General features: G+C 37.1%; 1 protein-coding gene across 1 annotated transcript in view; it reads left to right on the top strand.

Moving 5' to 3' along the window:
• LOC123537075 (importin-7-like) overlaps nt 1-17,645 on the top strand; it is a 53,639-nt gene that overhangs the window by 32,072 nt on the left and 3,922 nt on the right. The window contains exons 12-24 of the mRNA XM_045320630.2: nt 1,169-1,258; nt 2,644-2,809; nt 3,555-3,715; nt 6,252-6,374; nt 7,187-7,253; nt 7,718-7,843; nt 8,167-8,264; nt 8,646-8,738; nt 11,056-11,276; nt 11,953-12,101; nt 12,569-12,637; nt 15,196-15,266; nt 16,081-16,225. Of these exons, the coding sequence (XP_045176565.2) occupies nt 1,169-1,258; nt 2,644-2,809; nt 3,555-3,715; nt 6,252-6,374; nt 7,187-7,253; nt 7,718-7,843; nt 8,167-8,264; nt 8,646-8,738; nt 11,056-11,276; nt 11,953-12,101; nt 12,569-12,637; nt 15,196-15,266; nt 16,081-16,225 (1,579 nt within the window). The remainder of the gene's footprint in view (nt 1-1,168; nt 1,259-2,643; nt 2,810-3,554; nt 3,716-6,251; nt 6,375-7,186; nt 7,254-7,717; nt 7,844-8,166; nt 8,265-8,645; nt 8,739-11,055; nt 11,277-11,952; nt 12,102-12,568; nt 12,638-15,195; nt 15,267-16,080; nt 16,226-17,645) is intronic.

Here is a 17,645-nt window from a genome sequence, read left to right as displayed (position 1 = left end):
GATATCAAAATATGAGCAAAAATTGTGTGATTGTTTATCAGTTTCTGAAGTTGAGAGATCAATTCTGTGAAAATTGTTTTTCCTGTTCATAACTGTCCACTATGAGGAACTATGCTGTAGTGGATTTTAAACTCAGGAGAAATAAATTGCTTTATTCTACTCATCCTCAACTGTAATGTTAGGGTGGTTTGAATATTTAAAGGCAAACATATAATATGTGTCACTACTGGACACTTGCTGCCTCCTCGAAAAATTTAATGAAATTACATTGGATTGTAGGGTTGATTGTTTCACAAGTGTCAGTTTAGAGACCAGTCTTGGAAGGCTGCTTTGCCATTGCTTGTTTTCAAATTTTTAACCAGAAACAGCCAATCAGGTGCTGGAAATTTTAGACTGGTGGTATGTCTGTATAAGACATCTTGTAATGGTTGTTATATCTCCCACACCACTTTGTGGTGGGAGACATATTGGTTTACTCCTGTCTGTCTGTGTGTTTGTCCGTCTGTCACAAATCTTGTCCACACTCTTTAGTCGAACATTTCTCATCCGATCTTCACCAAACTTGAACAAAATGTGTTTGCCAATACGTACTCGGCCAAGTTCGATAACTAGCCAGATCAGCCCAGGCACTGCGGAATTATGGCCCTTGAATTACCGATAGGCCGCTTACTCCAAAACCTACCGATAGGCCACTTACTCCAAAACTATCAGTGGTCTTATTTTCTGTGAGTAAACAGTATATAAAGACAGACTTACTATTCAGATGATTATGCAGTTGTGAGAGACATGCGTTTTTCTCAAAAGCAGCTCTAGTTATTCAATGGGTTCCTGATCATAACTGTCCACTGTCAGTAATTTTGCACTGTAGTGGATTTTAAATTCAGGAGAAATTAATTGCTTTATTGTACTTATTCTATACTGTATGTTTAGAGTGGTCTAAATAAAGCACACAATTTGTTAACTATTGTACTACAATATGAATATAAAAATCCCCCACCCGAATATTTTTCTTAAAGTTAGCACTTATGTTTTTGCTTTTATGACTTAATTATTATTTTGTTGACTTACTACTGTTTTTCGAGTTACCCCATGTGAGAAGACAAGCAGAATACAAGTTGCTTTTTTAGACTTAAATTTAGTTGCTAATGGTATTGAAAATGTATTGCAGAGAAAGATCTACAAAGATCAAGCAGAAATGATGCTTACGTCACATGTATACCCCGAGTTTGTGAGCCCAAATGGATTCTTGAGAGCAAGGGTAAGTTTATGTAACAGCAATTACAATGTATTATTAGCTCATCTGATTTTTTGAAAAAAAATGATGAGTTATTGTCATCACTTGAGCGGTTGTCGGCGTCGGCGTTGCCTGGTTAAGTTTTATGTTTAGGTCAGCTTTTCTCCTAAACTATCAAAGCTATTGCTTTGAAACTTGGAATACTTGTTCACCATCATAAGCTGACCCTGTATAGCAAGAAACATAACTCCACCTTGCTTTTTGCAAGATTTATGGCCCCTTTTGTACTTAGAAAATATCAGATTTCTTGGTTAAGTTTTATGTTTAGGTCAACTTTTCTCCTAAACTATCCGAGCTATTGCTTTGAAACTTGGAATACTTGTTTACCATCATAAGCAGACCATGTACATCAAGAAACATAACTCCATCTTGCTTTTTGCAAGAATTATTGCCCCTTTTGGACTTAGAAAATCAGTTTTCTTGGTTAAGTTTTATGTTTAGGTCAGCTTTTATCCTAAACTATCAAAGCTTTTGCTTTAAAACTTGCAACACTTGTTCACCATCATAAGCTGACCCTGTACATCAAGAAACATAACTCCATCCTGCTTTTTGCAAGATTTATGGCCCCTTTTGGACTTAGAAAATATCAGATTTCTTGGTTAAGTTTTATGTTTAGGTGAACTTTTTCTCTTAAACTATCAAAGCTATTGCTTTGAAACTTGCAACACTTGTTCACCATCATAAGCTGACCCTGTAAAGCAAGCAACATAACTCCATCCTGCTTTTTGCAATAATTATTGCCCCTTTTGGACTTAGAAAATAATTTTCTTGGTTGAGTATTATGTTTTAGTATACTTTTCTCATAAACTATCAAAGCTATTGCTTTAAAACTTGCAACAGTTTTTCACCATCATAAGTGGACACTGTACATCAAGAAACATAACTCTATCCTGCTTTTTGCAAGAATGATGGCCCTTTTTAGACTTAGAAAATCATGGGTAGGACAATATTTCTATTATACAAAAAAAATCAGATGAGCGTCAGCACCCGCAAGGCGGTGCTCTTGTTTTTACATTTTCAGTCAAGAACTGAATGTGCGGCTTCTTCCGTTAAGCTGTATATAAAGAACATAATTGATTTTTGCATTATAGCTGAATATGGTTCTTAGTAAGTTGGGTTACTGCTAATTTCTTTTAAACTTTTGATTGGTAATTTTTTGTGTGGATGGGTGTTATTTCTAATAAGGAAAAAAAGGATGGTCATTTATGGGGTCACTTTATGGACGGACATACCTAATCATGAACTTGCTGTGGGAAATGTCAGACCTTCCTTAGACCGAAGTTTCTGAATAAGAAATACCAGTGTAAAATGTAACGTTTTTCAAAACAAACATTTGTTTGCCTTTAAAGGCCTGCTGGGTGATCCGGGTATTCAGTGAGATGAAGTTCAAGCAGGAAGCGCACTTGTACCAAGCCCTGGAAAATACGAAGAACTGTCTATGTACAGACAAGGAACTGCCAGTAAAGGTGGAAGCAGCTATAGCACTACAAATGCTCATCACTGAGCAGGAAAAAGGTACTGTGTCTAGAATGGTTGCAACTATAGGATCATATAATTGATGTCATTAATAACTCATGGGACTGCTGTGGTTAATGTTGCAGAATTACTTGCCCCACCTCTCTCTATGATCAAAGCTGCCCGTTTTAGCTTGCAATGATGCCTGAATGTGTACATGGAGTCTTCCTCCAGTATGTAAAGCTGGAAGTTTGCCGAGTGTGTCAGTGTAAGTTAAGCTCAACAAAAAATGTAGTTTCAGGTTCATTCAGTCAAATAAAAATTAGGAATGATGGTGAAGGAAGACGCCAAGTGCCTTTCCAAGCAATGTTTCATGCATCAGTGGGCACCTCTGGTGTCTTCCTACACCATCTGAAGCTGGAAAGTCACCATAATAATATTGTGGATATGACAAGGAATCTAGCAAAAACTAAAACAAAAAATGGACTCTTTTTGACTACTGTTGTACAGACCAGATGTGCTACTGAATTTGTAGTTGATGGTGGATATTGGAACAATAGGTTTTATGTTCATATTAAGTTTCAGACATAGGTTTATTGAGTATTATGTTCTTCCTATCTCAAAAAATTTGTATTTCTATGTTACGTTTATGTCATAAGGGCCTTGACTTCTAATAAACTTTGATTATCTCCCTTAGGTAATCATGGCGCAGAATTGTCTTGAACTAAACTGAAGTTTTGACATATTGTGAAGACTTCAATCACTTTTACACTCCATGTATACATTATAAATTTGTCTATTTCAGCCAAAATATACATGAAACCACATGTGAAAACTGTGATAATAGAACTGCTAAGCTTGATCCGGGAGACGGAAAACGATGACTTGACTGGTACAATGCAGAGACTGGTGTGTACATACGTAGAGGAGGTGACACCTATAGCTGTGGAAATGATGTCACATCTTGTGAGTAAATTCTTGTGTCTCCCACACCACTATGGTGGGAGACATTGATTTACTCCTGTCTGTGTGTGTATCTGTCATAAATCTTGTCCGCACTCTAAGTCGAACAGTTCTCAACCGATCTTCACCAAACTTGAACAAAATGTGTTTGCTTAGAAGTCCTCGGCCAAGTTCGATAAATAGCCAAATCAGCCCAGGACTTTGGAATTATGGCCCTTGAATTACCGAAAATACTGGTTCCAGTGATACAGGTCTTGGTGCATGGTTGACTCGGATACATAATAGAGAAGAAATGCAAATCTAGATGATTAGGCAGTTGTGGGAGACATGCGCTTTTCTCAAAAGCAGGTCTAGTTTCATTTAGTTGTTATCTAGCAGCTTTCTTGTAAGGGAGAGCAATGTTATACTAGAACAGAAAACTGGAGTCTTCCCTGTGCGTAACTTTGGCTGTTGGGCTAGATATTTAGAGACATTTTTTCTCCAAGCAAAAGGTTTTATTTGCAAAACAGAAAAAGCATAGATGTGCCACCGCCCCCTCTCCCCCAATGAGTGGTGGGGGCATACAGATTTGCTCGTCCGTCCGTCCTTCCGAGAATGTTTTGTCGTGCCTACCTCCAAAAGTATTTGACATAGAGTCCCAAAACTTTACAGGAGTGTTGGTCAGCATGTATAGTTGTGCACCTGGGGTTTCGCTTCTGGATTCATTCAGTCGTGTAGGAGTTATGGCCCCTGACTGTTAAAATTGGTCATTTTAGTGTGTCGTGCCTAGCTCCAAAAGTATTTGACCTAGAGTCACCAAAGTTTACAGGAATGTTGTGCAGTTGTGCACCTGGGGTTTCGCGTCCGGATTCATTCAGTATTGTAGGAGTTCTGGCCCCTGACCTAGGAAAAAATTGTCATTTTAATGTTTTGTCGCGTGTAGCTCCAAAAGTATTTGACGTAGAGTCACAAAACTTTACAGGAATGTTGTATAACCTGAGTCATTAAACCATGTTACAGTGGCAGGAGTGGGGGGGCACCTGTGTCCTATGGACACACATGTAGTTTATACTAAATTTATTTTAGGTCGATAATGAAGCAAGTTCTACAATTTAAATTAATCACTCTCAACACCTCATTCCTGAAGGAATCCATTGCCACAAGGTAATGAGAGAAGAGACCAGTTACTCTTTAATGCTGAGTGCCAAGCAAGGGAGCTACTGGTACCATTTTTCGCATCTTTGGTATGACGCGTCCGGGTATCGAACCCACAGCCTCCTGCACTCAAAGCAGACCCTCTACCACTAGGCTAATGAGGCGGTTCTGGTTACCAGTGATCAAGGCTTGAGCTAGGGAGCGACTTGAGCGAAATAGTCGCTTTGTAGCTCCCGACTTCGCTCTAATCTAACATCAAAGCGAAATTCAAGTCGCCCGATTTTTTTATCCACACTCCTCCAGTTCTCCGCTATCGGCCTGTTGACACTTGACTGGAATACACGATAGCATAATTTAAGCTCCGCCTACTTCAGATTACGGAGAAGTGCGAAGGTGACACTTGTTTTGTAAAATGACTGTTGATAAAGAAAGCAGTAGGGATTTATATTACATAAGCTTACACATTCTTTTTTGACCATTAGAAAGTATCTTACCGTGTTTGGCTCCAGTAATTTCCTGAAATCCACTTAATTGTACTCGTATTTTTCAAAACCCAAACTTTAGAAACATAATATTATCACTGACACTTTCTGTGACTAAAATAACGTAACTGAAATTTACACAGATTTCTGACACCTGCCATCAGAAACTGGGTTAAACCTGTTTGACAACTGTTTCTTTTAATGTGTGCCGACACCAGCGTATCAAAGAGACACCAGCAGATCAAAGATGTGTATTCTGTGTGATGTCATAGTGATGTCACTGCTATTGACATGTATTTAATTCACATACTTGTTATTTAAAGTGACTGACTTAGAGTGCATTAGCACTCGGAGCTTGATTTTTTATATTTTTTTTTGCTGATATGGAATTAACTTTTTTAAATTGTATTCATATATATTTAAAGGGTTTTCTTGGTTTGGACAATCAAGGCAAGAGTGAAAAAAAACTTGAATTTGCACTTTAATCACATTAGATTCACAAGGTTAAAAATGATAAGAAAACAGAATCACTGACATTTTCAGTGAATTTGTTATTTACTTTAAATTAATAGACTTTGTAAACAAAGACAGGGAATAATAAAAATAGTAACGTTATATAAAGCATATTTAGTTCCATTTTCAGCTTGCATGTCATGGTGCTAAAATCTTCCCACGTTTTCCCTAAAATCTCGCCACTTCTCCCTAAAATCTCTCCACTTCTCCCTAATCTTACCTGAGGGAGAAGTGACTTCTCCCTAAAATCTTAGCCTAGCTTAAGCCCTGGTGATCATCAGAAGATTTCAAATTTTGAACTGCCATTTTTAGTATACTTAAGTCTGTCCTTGTCAGTCTATTTGCCTTATCTTTTGTGTTAAGTCTGTGTAAAAATATAATTTGAAAGTACATTTTTTCAATGATTTCAGGCCACAACATTTTCGCAAGTGCTGGAGGCAGACTCCGATGGTTCCGAGGAGAAGGCTATTACAGCTCTTGGTATATTGAACACGATGGAGACTATACTGACTGTCATGGAAGAGCAGAAAGAGGTTTGTGGTTATAAATATGTATTCCTCAGTTGAAGATTTGCTTACCCTCAATGGGGCCTCTATGGCGAACAAGTAGTTTGGTCACTAGCTTTTACCTGGCACCTTATCACTTGAGTTTGTGTTGTTCTTAGGTACTGATTATGTGAGGAAGCAATTTAGCTGGCTTTTAGGATGTAGATAAGAGTCGCACAGGTGTAAAAGTTGTTGTTTTAATGGTTTAAAATCCAGTAACTGAAACAATGCCATTGAGGGGCACAAGCTGTCATGCCCCGCCGATAAATGCTAGAAAATTGCCATTTAGCAAACTGTTGGTATGGCATGAAACTCTGTACTCGACCATCACGCTGTATTGTCAAATTGAATTTGCTATTGAATGGATATATTCATGACAGTTTTATTTGACTAATGTTTGGAACAAAGGAAATGGGAATCTTAAACTCATGGATATTATGTAGCTTTATCGCTAGAAGCATAACCAACTATAAAATGCAAATGCTTCACAGTCTGTCTGTCAGATCTGAAAATAAAACTGACCAAAAACTACCTTAACCTTTAGCCTGCTGGCTGTAAGTTATTTTGCCTTTGTGACCAGTGCAGTCCAAGATCATTCTGCACAATTGTGCAGGCTGATCATGGTCTGCACTGTCCGCTATTCAGTCTGTAAATTTTCAGTGAACACCCCTTTGAATAATAAGTGGTACTACCCAAATTGAATGATGGACCAGTCAATGTTAGAAATATAGCAAGGTAAAGGTTAAAAAGGAATTTGTCAAGTTATTACAATGTTCTGATTTTTTCTATTATATAAACAGATCATGCTGCAGTTGGAGGGGATCGTGCTCAATGTGGTCGGAGTCGTACTGCAGAGACAAATGATTGGTGAGTAGATACAGTATAAACTGTGCAGAGAACCACTGGGCAAGGCAAAAATATATGTGTTTTGTACAGGGTATTTCTTGGGAAAGAAAACGTCTGCGGAGAGGTGTTTTGTCTTACAGCATTGTTAGCACAGGTTATAAGGTATTGACTGGACAAGTCATGTAACGTAGTTAAAAAATTGACTGGAGTCTTCACACAATAGTCACGTTGTAGGACAAACTGCACTTGCTATGTACTGTTATACAAAAAATGTAAAGCCTGAAAGACAGTGTTTTTGCAATACTGAATTCTGTAACTATTCATTAATAATGAATAAATCATATATCTCACTTCTTTAAAATCTAGTTGTGGATGATGACGTACGTATCCAGTTCGTTTGTCTGAGCACTGTGGAAATACTGAATCTTGTGTATGCTTAAGATGTACTTGTATTCAGTATTTATGTTTATGTACCTTATTTGCAGATTTCTATGAGGAGGTATTGTCTTTGATCTACAGTCTGACAAGCTCACATGTTACAGTACATATGTGGCAGGTATATCTCATGCTGTATGAAATGTTCCAGAAAGATGGTATAGACTACTTTACAGGTATAGTTTTCTTATCGTATCAATGATTCTTTATAAAAGTTATGTTACTTTCTTTTAATTGCCGAGTTTTTAGTATAACCCAGTATGAGCAACAGTCAAATTTATACTTACAGGCCTTGCTTGGTATAGCCAGAAAGCACAGGGTGTGAAAAGTCCTTAAATTTGATTAAAGTCCTTGAAAACTTTAATATGAACAATAAAAAAAATTTATTCCATATTACAGGAATTATTAAAATGAAATTTCGCAACATGGTGTAATAACCAATGTGTTACTTACATATTTACATTTTATTTCAATTGGCCTTCAAATATGTATGTTTCAGATATGATGCCAGCCTTGCACAACTATATCACAGTGGATTCACAAACATTCCTATCCAATCCTAAACATCTAGAAATTATTTATAATATGTGTAAACAGGTAAAATTCTTTATATTAATGCATGTGGAAAAATAGTAAGAAAATGCTTAAAAGTCTTACGGAAGCTGTGTTGTGCATTTAATGAAGAAGTTGTTTTTTTGCACATTGTCGGGTCAGAGTCTTTCCTGTACCTATAACGTTTATGTTTGGAGACAAAAAAATGAACCTACATTTGTAACATAAAACCTGGTTCTTAACCCTTATCGTGCTGGACATGATTGATTCTGCCTTTGCGGCCAGTATAGATCTTGATCAGCCTGTACATGTTTAAAACCCAGAAATTCACAGCTCTGCAGAAATAGTCCTTCTATGGTAAGTATCAATTTTATGTCAAAATATAAAATGGTTTTATTGTAACCACAGTTATTACGTACTCTGCAGGTCATGTCAGCTGATGTTGGAGAGGATGCAGAATGTCACGCTGCAAAGCTACTGGAAGTCGTATTACTACAGTGTCCAGGACAAGTAGATCATGTAATTATTTCATTTATGACATGAGCTTTAGTATCAAATAATGGCAAATTAGGACTTCCATTAATTCTTTCAGGAATTTATTTTTGACAAGTTGTTCAAATGTGGTGGATAATGAGTATGCATCACTAGGTCAAGATAAGCCTGGGAATCCAGTCTGACAATTTCTAACTTTTTTCTGCCTGCAAATTGACAGCCTGGGGAAACCTGTTTTCCGTCCGCAGCGCCACCTATATTACACCCGAAATATGTGGGTGTTTGATAAAGAACGATAACTTCTGAAAGCAATAATCCATGGTTAAAAATAGAAACGGAATTCTCACGGAAAAGACAGATCGGAATCGTGTACTTCCGAAGGTTTCCGAACATTTCCGGGCCATAGGCAAATACCAGTTTGTACATCCTATAGCTTTTCCAGCAAGTTGTAACAACTTTTAAATATGTCAACATAAACTTAAATTTGCGTCATAGCTATCAAGATGTTATATTAATGCAGACCTAGGGATCTACGAAAATTACGAATATTCGGCAGCATTGCCTCGTTTTCGTTTCATACAAGCGCAAATATGATCACATGTTTATTAGTCTAATTATAGAAAATCGATAATCAGCAGTAACATGGAAACTCCTTCAGATTTCCCCAGGCGTTGATATCAGAAACTCCATGAATGCCAATTAACACTAATTAGCGCAAGTGGGATCTTTAATGCATAGATATTAGGTATGATTTCTTCTGACAAAGCACAAATATTATCAACGGCTTCCCAGGCTAGGTCAAGATCCTCAGGATGACAGTTTTTAAAAACAGATTGATACGATATCATTTGTCTGACATGTTTAAACCTCTTGTTGGTTTTTGATGGGTTTTAAATCACACTGACAATATTCAGGTTATGTAGCCACAAATGAAGTCCACGTTCAAAGCTGGATGTTGAACCCACAGAGGTGAAGGACAAGGGATATAAAGTCCTTAATACCTTTTTTACAAAAACCTAATGGAAGTTTTAGAATTGAAAAATTGTGCTACATTCTGTGGTTGGAATGTTGTTCTTGCTTCTCTAAAATGAAACTTGGACTCTTAATTTCTGAGTGGTTATTGGCGCTGACAGAATATCTTGACCCTCACCTCTGTGGGTTAGTCTTGCTTAGGTTGTTATGTGAAGGAGCCTACAAGCTGCCTTGTAGGTTTGTGGTTATATAATGGTGCCTGCTTATGCCTGAAATAATGCTGGGTCTTGCTCTCAGTTGGAAAGTCACTTTATGAAGTGTGTCACCCAGCAAAAGCCTTTCACCCAACAAAACACAAAACTAAGTGATTCTGAGAAAATTACGTGAGATTGCGTTTAAATACTAGAACTGCAGTATTTTTTTAGCCAGGAAAATACTTTTTTATTTGCGAAAGGGTTGCATTCATTTATGAATAACATGGTTCGCACAGGCTATGAAAAGTCCTTGAATTTGATGCCTACTCCTTGAAAACTACTTGAATTTTGTAACAGAAACTACTTGAAAACTACTTGAATTTAGGAAAAAACGTACAAAAGATGGCAAATAGCGGACAAACATTATAAACAGACCAAAATAAACTAAAAAACGACGAAAAAAACAACAACTGTTACCGCCATTAGGGCCTGCCACGGAGTTGGCGATAGTACGGTACGGTACTGTACTTTACAGGTTTTATGCTCTTTCAAGTAATTTTCACACTGTGTAATTTATCTGCGATGCATAAGGTCATTTTTCCAGGAGGAAAAACATGAGTTCTAAAATGTACAATTGTGTCTTTTCGCAAAAGTGGCTTACTGATGACAATTATAGACATTGGCTACGGGAATTCAAAGGCGAAAAACGAAAATGCCTTTGTGTTTTTTTGTGACAAGATAATCGACATCGCTGCTATGGGAGGAAGTGCATTTAAATCACATTCCAAAAGCGAAAAACATAAAAACAGCTCTGCCATGAGAAGTTCGACTGAAACAATTGATGCTTTTTTCGCTCCTAAGCATGTAAGAGAGTCAACACAGGATATAAATAATAACGACTTGACAATACCGCCCCCACCTACTGTGAAAATACATAAATCTTGTGTTACATTGTTTAATTTTGTCCTAAATTGGATTTAAATTGGTTATTTCATGTCTCAGCAACAGTGACATTGCGCACATTTCAGTCCTTGAAAATGGAGGAAAACTACTTAAAAACTCCTTGAAAACTACTTGAATTTTTTTTTTGAAGGTCTGTATGAACCATGAATAAATACATTGTTGTGCATGTAAGAAATGGCAATAAAAATTAGAATGTTTCCTTTCTTCTGTTACAGATTATAAGACCTTTCGTTGAATTAGTGCTAGAAAGACTAACTAGGGAAGTGTTAACATCAGAGTTACGGACAATGTGTTTGCAAGTTGTGATAGCCGCTCTATATTATAATACACCATTACTTATTGAGACATTGAAAACATTGAAAGTGGCAAATGTGCAAGGTTCAGTCATGCAGCAGTTTTTAAAACAGTGGATTCATGATGTGGATTGCTTCTTAGGGTAAGTGTCTGTGCTAATGTCAATGATTGAGACTCCGGGGAAAAGGTGATAGAATTTTAGTAGTTTTCTTTTTTATTTGGATATGTACCTTCTAGCCACATTAGGTAGGAAAGGGGAGTTTAGGACTATCAAGGGGATACAACAAAAATATATCACTCCTTACTTTAGATGCCACATATATCCAATGGAACTGTCTTAAGTGGTCAGTTACTTGAGACCGGAGTTTATTGTTGGAAATACTTCCTAGGTTATTGCCTGTATTAACAAAGCGCAATGTGTCTGTTAAGTCAATGCAGTTATCCACTTCTTGGGTTGAGGTGACGAGCTGTAAACAAGTGCAAGTAATAATAGAATAGTTATCCATCAGGGCATTTGCTCTTCCTTGAGAGATATTCCAACATAACCTGATTTGTATTCCTGTTAAAGATGAAAGACTGAAACTGTGATGTTATTATTCAACAGTTGCACTGTTAGTATGTCTCATTTGTTGCATCAAATGTCAGCAGCACCCTGGAAATAGAAAACTGCACAATATTAGCAAAAATACTTGGTTGATGTTGTCATTGATGTAGATAATAGTTTATTTTTTAAATCACTGTTTGGGATATATTATTTTTATAAAAATTATGTTGGAGTGTATTCACAACAGGGATAATTGCCTTTGATCTTGTTTCAGATTACATGACAGGAAAGTCAGTGTTTTAGGATTGTGTAATTTATTAAGTATGTTGGAATCAAATAGACCTTCAGAGGTAACAGAAGTCGGATCACACATCCTGCCAGCTGCCCTCATCTTGTTCAATGGATTGAAAAGGGCATATGAGAGTAAGTCGATAAGTTAGCTTTGGAAAAATTTACTGAACAAAATTTTATTTTGATAAGGAAGAAAGTTTTAATCTAGAATTAGGATTGCATTTGCAATGAGAGAAATGCAAATTTGGATTGCATTTGGCGCTATTGTAAGCAGATCGAGGTCTTCACAAAGAGTGAATACTTGAACCTATTCTTGGATGAACATAATGTGAAATAAAAAGGCAATCATTGTGAAAAATATACTGTTCGTTTTTCCCTTCAATATTGAATAATAGCTGTCAAAGAAAATGAACAATTTAATGTGTGCTATAAAGCATATTGAATTAGGTTTAAGTTAATGGATCTTTTTAGTCTTAGTGAATTTCTTGACAGCAGATTTTTAACTTGCAGTCATTACATTTAGTTATACTCCAAACAGATTTTCAAATTGTTATTTGTTTATATGAGGTAAAACTGAATTAAGGGTTTGATATTTTCAGCTCGGGCAGAAAATGAGAACTCAGACAGTGACGATGAAGAGGATGATGAAGATGGGGAATATGAGCAAGGTAAACATACACCGTTTCTCAATTATATTGTGGGTCACATGTATAGCATGATAGAAAGATATTCAGACTATCAATACATGGACTACGTTAATAGTTTCACACCCAGATACAAGGCTCTTTCCGTATGTCAGATACAGAGTAAGTAGTCCAGGTTATTAAGTCCAAGATAAAGGTGTCACACTTGGACACTTAAGGCCAAATAGCTTTATTTTGTGTCTGCCGTGTATCATCTCAACTGCTGATAGGATTTCTGTAGAACTAGCATTGATCATGTACGAAATAGCTTCCCTTCTCTATTAAAAGAGCATCTGAAAGAGTTATTGATCTCCTTCGATGATGTCTGTAGTTCCTTGTTTGTACTTAGGTAGATGTTAAATTTTGTACTGATCAAACTGCCTGCTGAATTTTTATGGTCTGGTGACAATTACATTTACTTTTTAGCTCACCTGTCACAAAGTGACAAGGTGAGCTTTTGTGATCGCGCGGTGTCCGTGCGTCCGTAAACTTTATGAAAGTTGGTCAGAATGTTCAATTTGATGATATCTAGGTCAAGTTCGAAACTGGGTCACGTGCCTTCAAAAACTAGGTCAGTAGGTCTAAAAATAGAAAAACCTTGTGACCTCACTAGAGGCCATAATTTTCAATGGATCTTCATGAAAATTGGTCAGAATGTTCACCTTGATGATATCTAGGTCAAGTTCGAAACTGGGTCACGTGCGGTCAAAAACTAGGTCAGTAGGTCTAAAAATAGAAAAACCTTGTGACCTCTCTAGAGGCCATATATTTCACAAGATCTTCATGAAAGTTGGTCAGAACGTTCACCTTGATGATATCTAGGTCAAGTTCGAAACTGGGTCACGTTCCTTCAAAAACTAGGTCAGTAGGTCAAATAATAGAAAAACCTTGTGACCTCTCTAAAGGCCATATTTTTCATGGGATCTGTATGAAAGTTGGTCTGAATGTTCATCTTGATGATATCTAGGTCAAGTTCGAAACTGGGTCACGTGCGGTCAAAAACTAGGTCAGTAGGTCTAAAAATAGAAAAACCTTGTGACCTTTCTAGAGGCCATATATTTCACAAGATCTTCATGAAAATTGGTCAGAATGTTCACCTTGATGATATCTAGGTCAGATTCAAAACTGGGTCACGTGCAATCAAAAACTAGGTCAGTGGGTCAAATAATAGAAAAACCTTGTGACCTCTCTAGAGTCCATATATTTCACAAGATCTTCATGAAAATTGGTCAGAATGTTCACCTTGATGATATCTAGGTCAAGTTGGAAACTGGGTCACGTGCCATCAAAAACTAGGTCAGTAGGTCAAATAATAGAAAAACCTTGTGACCTCTCTAAAGGCCATATTTTTCAATGGATCTTCATGAAAGTTGGTCTGAATGTTCATCTTGATAATATCTAGGTCAAGTTCGAAACAGGGTCATGTGCGGTCAAAAACTAGGTCAGTAGGTCTAAAAATAGAAAAACCTTGTGACCTCTCTAGAGGCCATACTTGTGAATGGATCTCCATAAAAATTGGTCAGAATGTTCACCTTGATGATATCTAGGTCAAGTTCGAAAGTGGGTCACGTGCCGTCAAAAAGTAGGTCAGTAGGTCAAATAATGAAAAAACGTTGTGACCTCTCTAGAGGCCATATTTTTCATTGGATCTGTATGAAAGTTGGTCTGAATGTTTATCTTGATGATATCTAGGTCAAGTTTGAAACTGAGTCAACTGCGATCAAAAACTAGGTCAGTAGGTCTTGAAATAGAAAAACCTTGTGACCTCTCTAGAGGCCATACCCTTGAATGGATCTTCATGAAAATTGGTCAGAATGTTCACCTTGATGATATCTAGGTCAAGTTTGAAACTGGGTCATGTGCCTTAAAAAACTAGGTCAATTGGTCAAATAATAGAAAAACCTTGTGACCTCTCTAGAGACCATATTTTTAAATGGATCTTCATGAAAATTGGTCAGAATTTTTATCCTGATAATATCTAGGTCAAGTTCAAAACTGGGTCACATGAGCTCAAAAACTAGGTCACTATGTCAAATAATAGAAAAAACGACGTCATACTCAAAACTGGATCATGTGGGAAGAGGTGAGCGATTCAGGACCATCATGGTCCTCTTGTTCATGTAAGGGAACTGGCATGTCATGTCATCTCATCTGATGTAAAAAGAAAGAAGAAAACAACCTTATTGTTTACTCATTGATTAAGATCAAATTTAACTGTAATGATCTTCATGCATTATCCATATATAAACCACATTTGAAAGGAATCTTGAATAATTGAATACAGTCTTAACATACATGTATGGTCTTGGCCACTTGTTAACGGTAGTCACCAGCCTACAAAGGCCATTCTACATTCTGTCTCTTGAAAAATCTCTAAACGAATCGGAATAGCAACCATCTTTAAAAATAATTGACAAAGACCAGCTGCCATTCTCCTAATTTTAATTTATTTCCAGTCTTTACAAAAAGGCTATTTCGCATGCAAACATTCCCAATATTATGGATAGTATTGATTTTAACTTTAAAATATTACATTATTGTAGATGCTCTGGCCAGTGATGAAGATGAGGTGGACGAAGAGGGACAACAATACCTTGAAAAACTTGAGAAATCAGTATGTACACAGATACATTATCTTGTTTGTGAGTCTGTCATTAAAACATTATAATTTGTATGCATTAATAAGTGACTTGTTGACCAAATCATTTTGGGGAAAAATTGGAAGTTTTTGTTTTTTATGGCGAGTGAACTTTAAATTTAATTTATATAATAGAATGTAAAATAAGGTGTCATTCAGAACATCATCTTGACAGCAAGGGCAGCTGACAGGAATTTGAAAATATCTAAGTCATGATCTCGGTAATATTGAAATCCTGTATGATATAATGATTTGAACTTGGTCACTTTCATTTGTAGACATTTTTGTTCCAGTAAATCTAACTACACTTGCCAAGTTTTAGGTAATGTATTTTGTAAAAACAAACACTGATAAGACTGTAATCCCAATAAAAGCAAGTACAACCAATCCGATTTGTAAAGACGTCTATGGTTGGGGTGTATTTACAGATAAGTGTTTACAGGATAAAATACACTGGTAATGTTTTAATTGGAATGAATTTTGTGATCTTTAGTGCCAGATAGTCTCTATTCAGAATTGGTCTTTATCCATTATCATGCTGGACACGACTGATTCTGCCTTTGCGGCCAGTTTAGATCATGATCTGCACTGTTCTCTATTCAGTCAGTATCTTTTGGTAAACACCCCTTTAAACAGCTAATGGTACTGTCCAAATTGAAAGATGGACAAATTCATTATAGAAATTTAGTAGGATAAGGGTTAACACAAATTGGACTACATGTCAAGCAAGTTTAAGGAAGAAGAGTTTATTTCATGTCAGTCAGTTTAATTCCCATCAAACTGATTGCAGGTTAACCATGATGGTGACAGTAGTGATGATGACTCCCTCGACGACGATGAGGCAGAGGAGACGGCCCTCGAAAGTTACCAGACACCACTGGACGAGGATAGCTGTCCTGTAGACGAGTATATCATCTTCAAACAGATACTTCAGAGTAAGTGCTGTTACATGAGAAGATCGTAACGTGTAATTTTCATGAAAAATTGTTTCATGTTGTGCAGTTTCGGGTACTGCATTTTTATGTAAACCACAGTCTGCAAGGCATCTGACTGAGAGATTAAAGGTTGCTGACTAGAATCACTTAATCCCTCAGTGCACCGAGATCAAACCCGATCTGGGATGTAGAGTTCATTCATATGAGCAAGTCGTTGAGCTGCCTTGTGTAGGGTTTGGTTCTACCCATCTGCCCGCTAATGCATGGAAGAATGTCAGGAAGGGCACATCTGGTCTTTCACCAATCTGACTAAAGTACTTGATCTTCTAAACGAAGATCTGAGAACAACCCATTCACATTCGTCTTCTGTATATTTTGGATTTCCAAGATTGCTATTTTTATTTTCGCAAATCTATTTTTGTTTGAACCAATCAGACAACTTGTTCGAAAGTCAAAGAGTAAGAAACATTTGCAGTTAATCCAGGGCTCGAACCCGGGACCTCTCGCTTACAAAGCAAGTGCGCTACCGACTGAGCTAACCGGCTATCTGACATTTTCTAACATAAAATTGTTAATATCAAATACCAAGGCTTTTTAAAGCTTGCAGAATGTTGTAAGTTAACTTTTGATTGGCTAGCGGAAGGGTTGTCAGAACGAGGCCATCAATAGCTCGTTGTCAGATCCTATGCGTAGCATAATAGGAGATGTACTTTAGTCAGATTGGGTCTTTCACCATCATTAAAGCTTGAAAGAGGCCATGGTGTGACTAAAAAGCTACATAAAACCACTGTCTGCATACGGTTTCAAAGGCATATGATGGTAGATTTCTGTTGACTGGTTTGTGAAAATAGATTGAAAAAAGTCAGTATTGTGAATGGTTGATACAGCCGCTGTTACTATGTAAATATGCCTGTTTGATGGCAAATATTCTGCTTGGCTAAGTGACCAATCGGTTTCAGGATGGTAACTCGAGAGCCATTGGGCCCAGGATCATGAGAATTGATAGGGTGGTTGGTCATGACCAGCAGAGGACCCCTATTGATTTTGAGATCAGTAGGTCAAAGGTCAAGGTCACAGTGACCTAGATCAGTTAACGTTTTCGAATGATAACTTGAGAACACTTGGGCCTAGGATCATGAAACTTAATAGGGAGGTTGATCATGACAAGCAGATGACCCCTATTGATTTTGAGGTCAGTAGGTCAAAGGTCAAGGTCACATTGACCCAGAACTGTAAAACTTTTTTTTGCCCAATAACTAGAGAATGCTTTGGTCTAAGATAACATTTGATACAGAGGTCACTTATGACTGGTAAATGACCCATAATTATTGATTTGAGGTCAGTACATCGAACGTCCAGTGCTCGGTGACCAAATAATTTCTGTTCCTTGTGCAGTTACTGAATACATCAAGGGGGGCAT

The sequence above is a fragment of the Mercenaria mercenaria genome, chromosome 17, assembly GCF_021730395.1.
Source record: "Mercenaria mercenaria strain notata chromosome 17, MADL_Memer_1, whole genome shotgun sequence".
NCBI classification, from domain to species: Eukaryota; Metazoa; Mollusca; class Bivalvia; order Venerida; family Veneridae; genus Mercenaria; species Mercenaria mercenaria.
The sequence above is the reverse complement of the archived record's forward strand: the minus strand, read 5'-3'. Positions and strand labels throughout refer to the sequence as shown.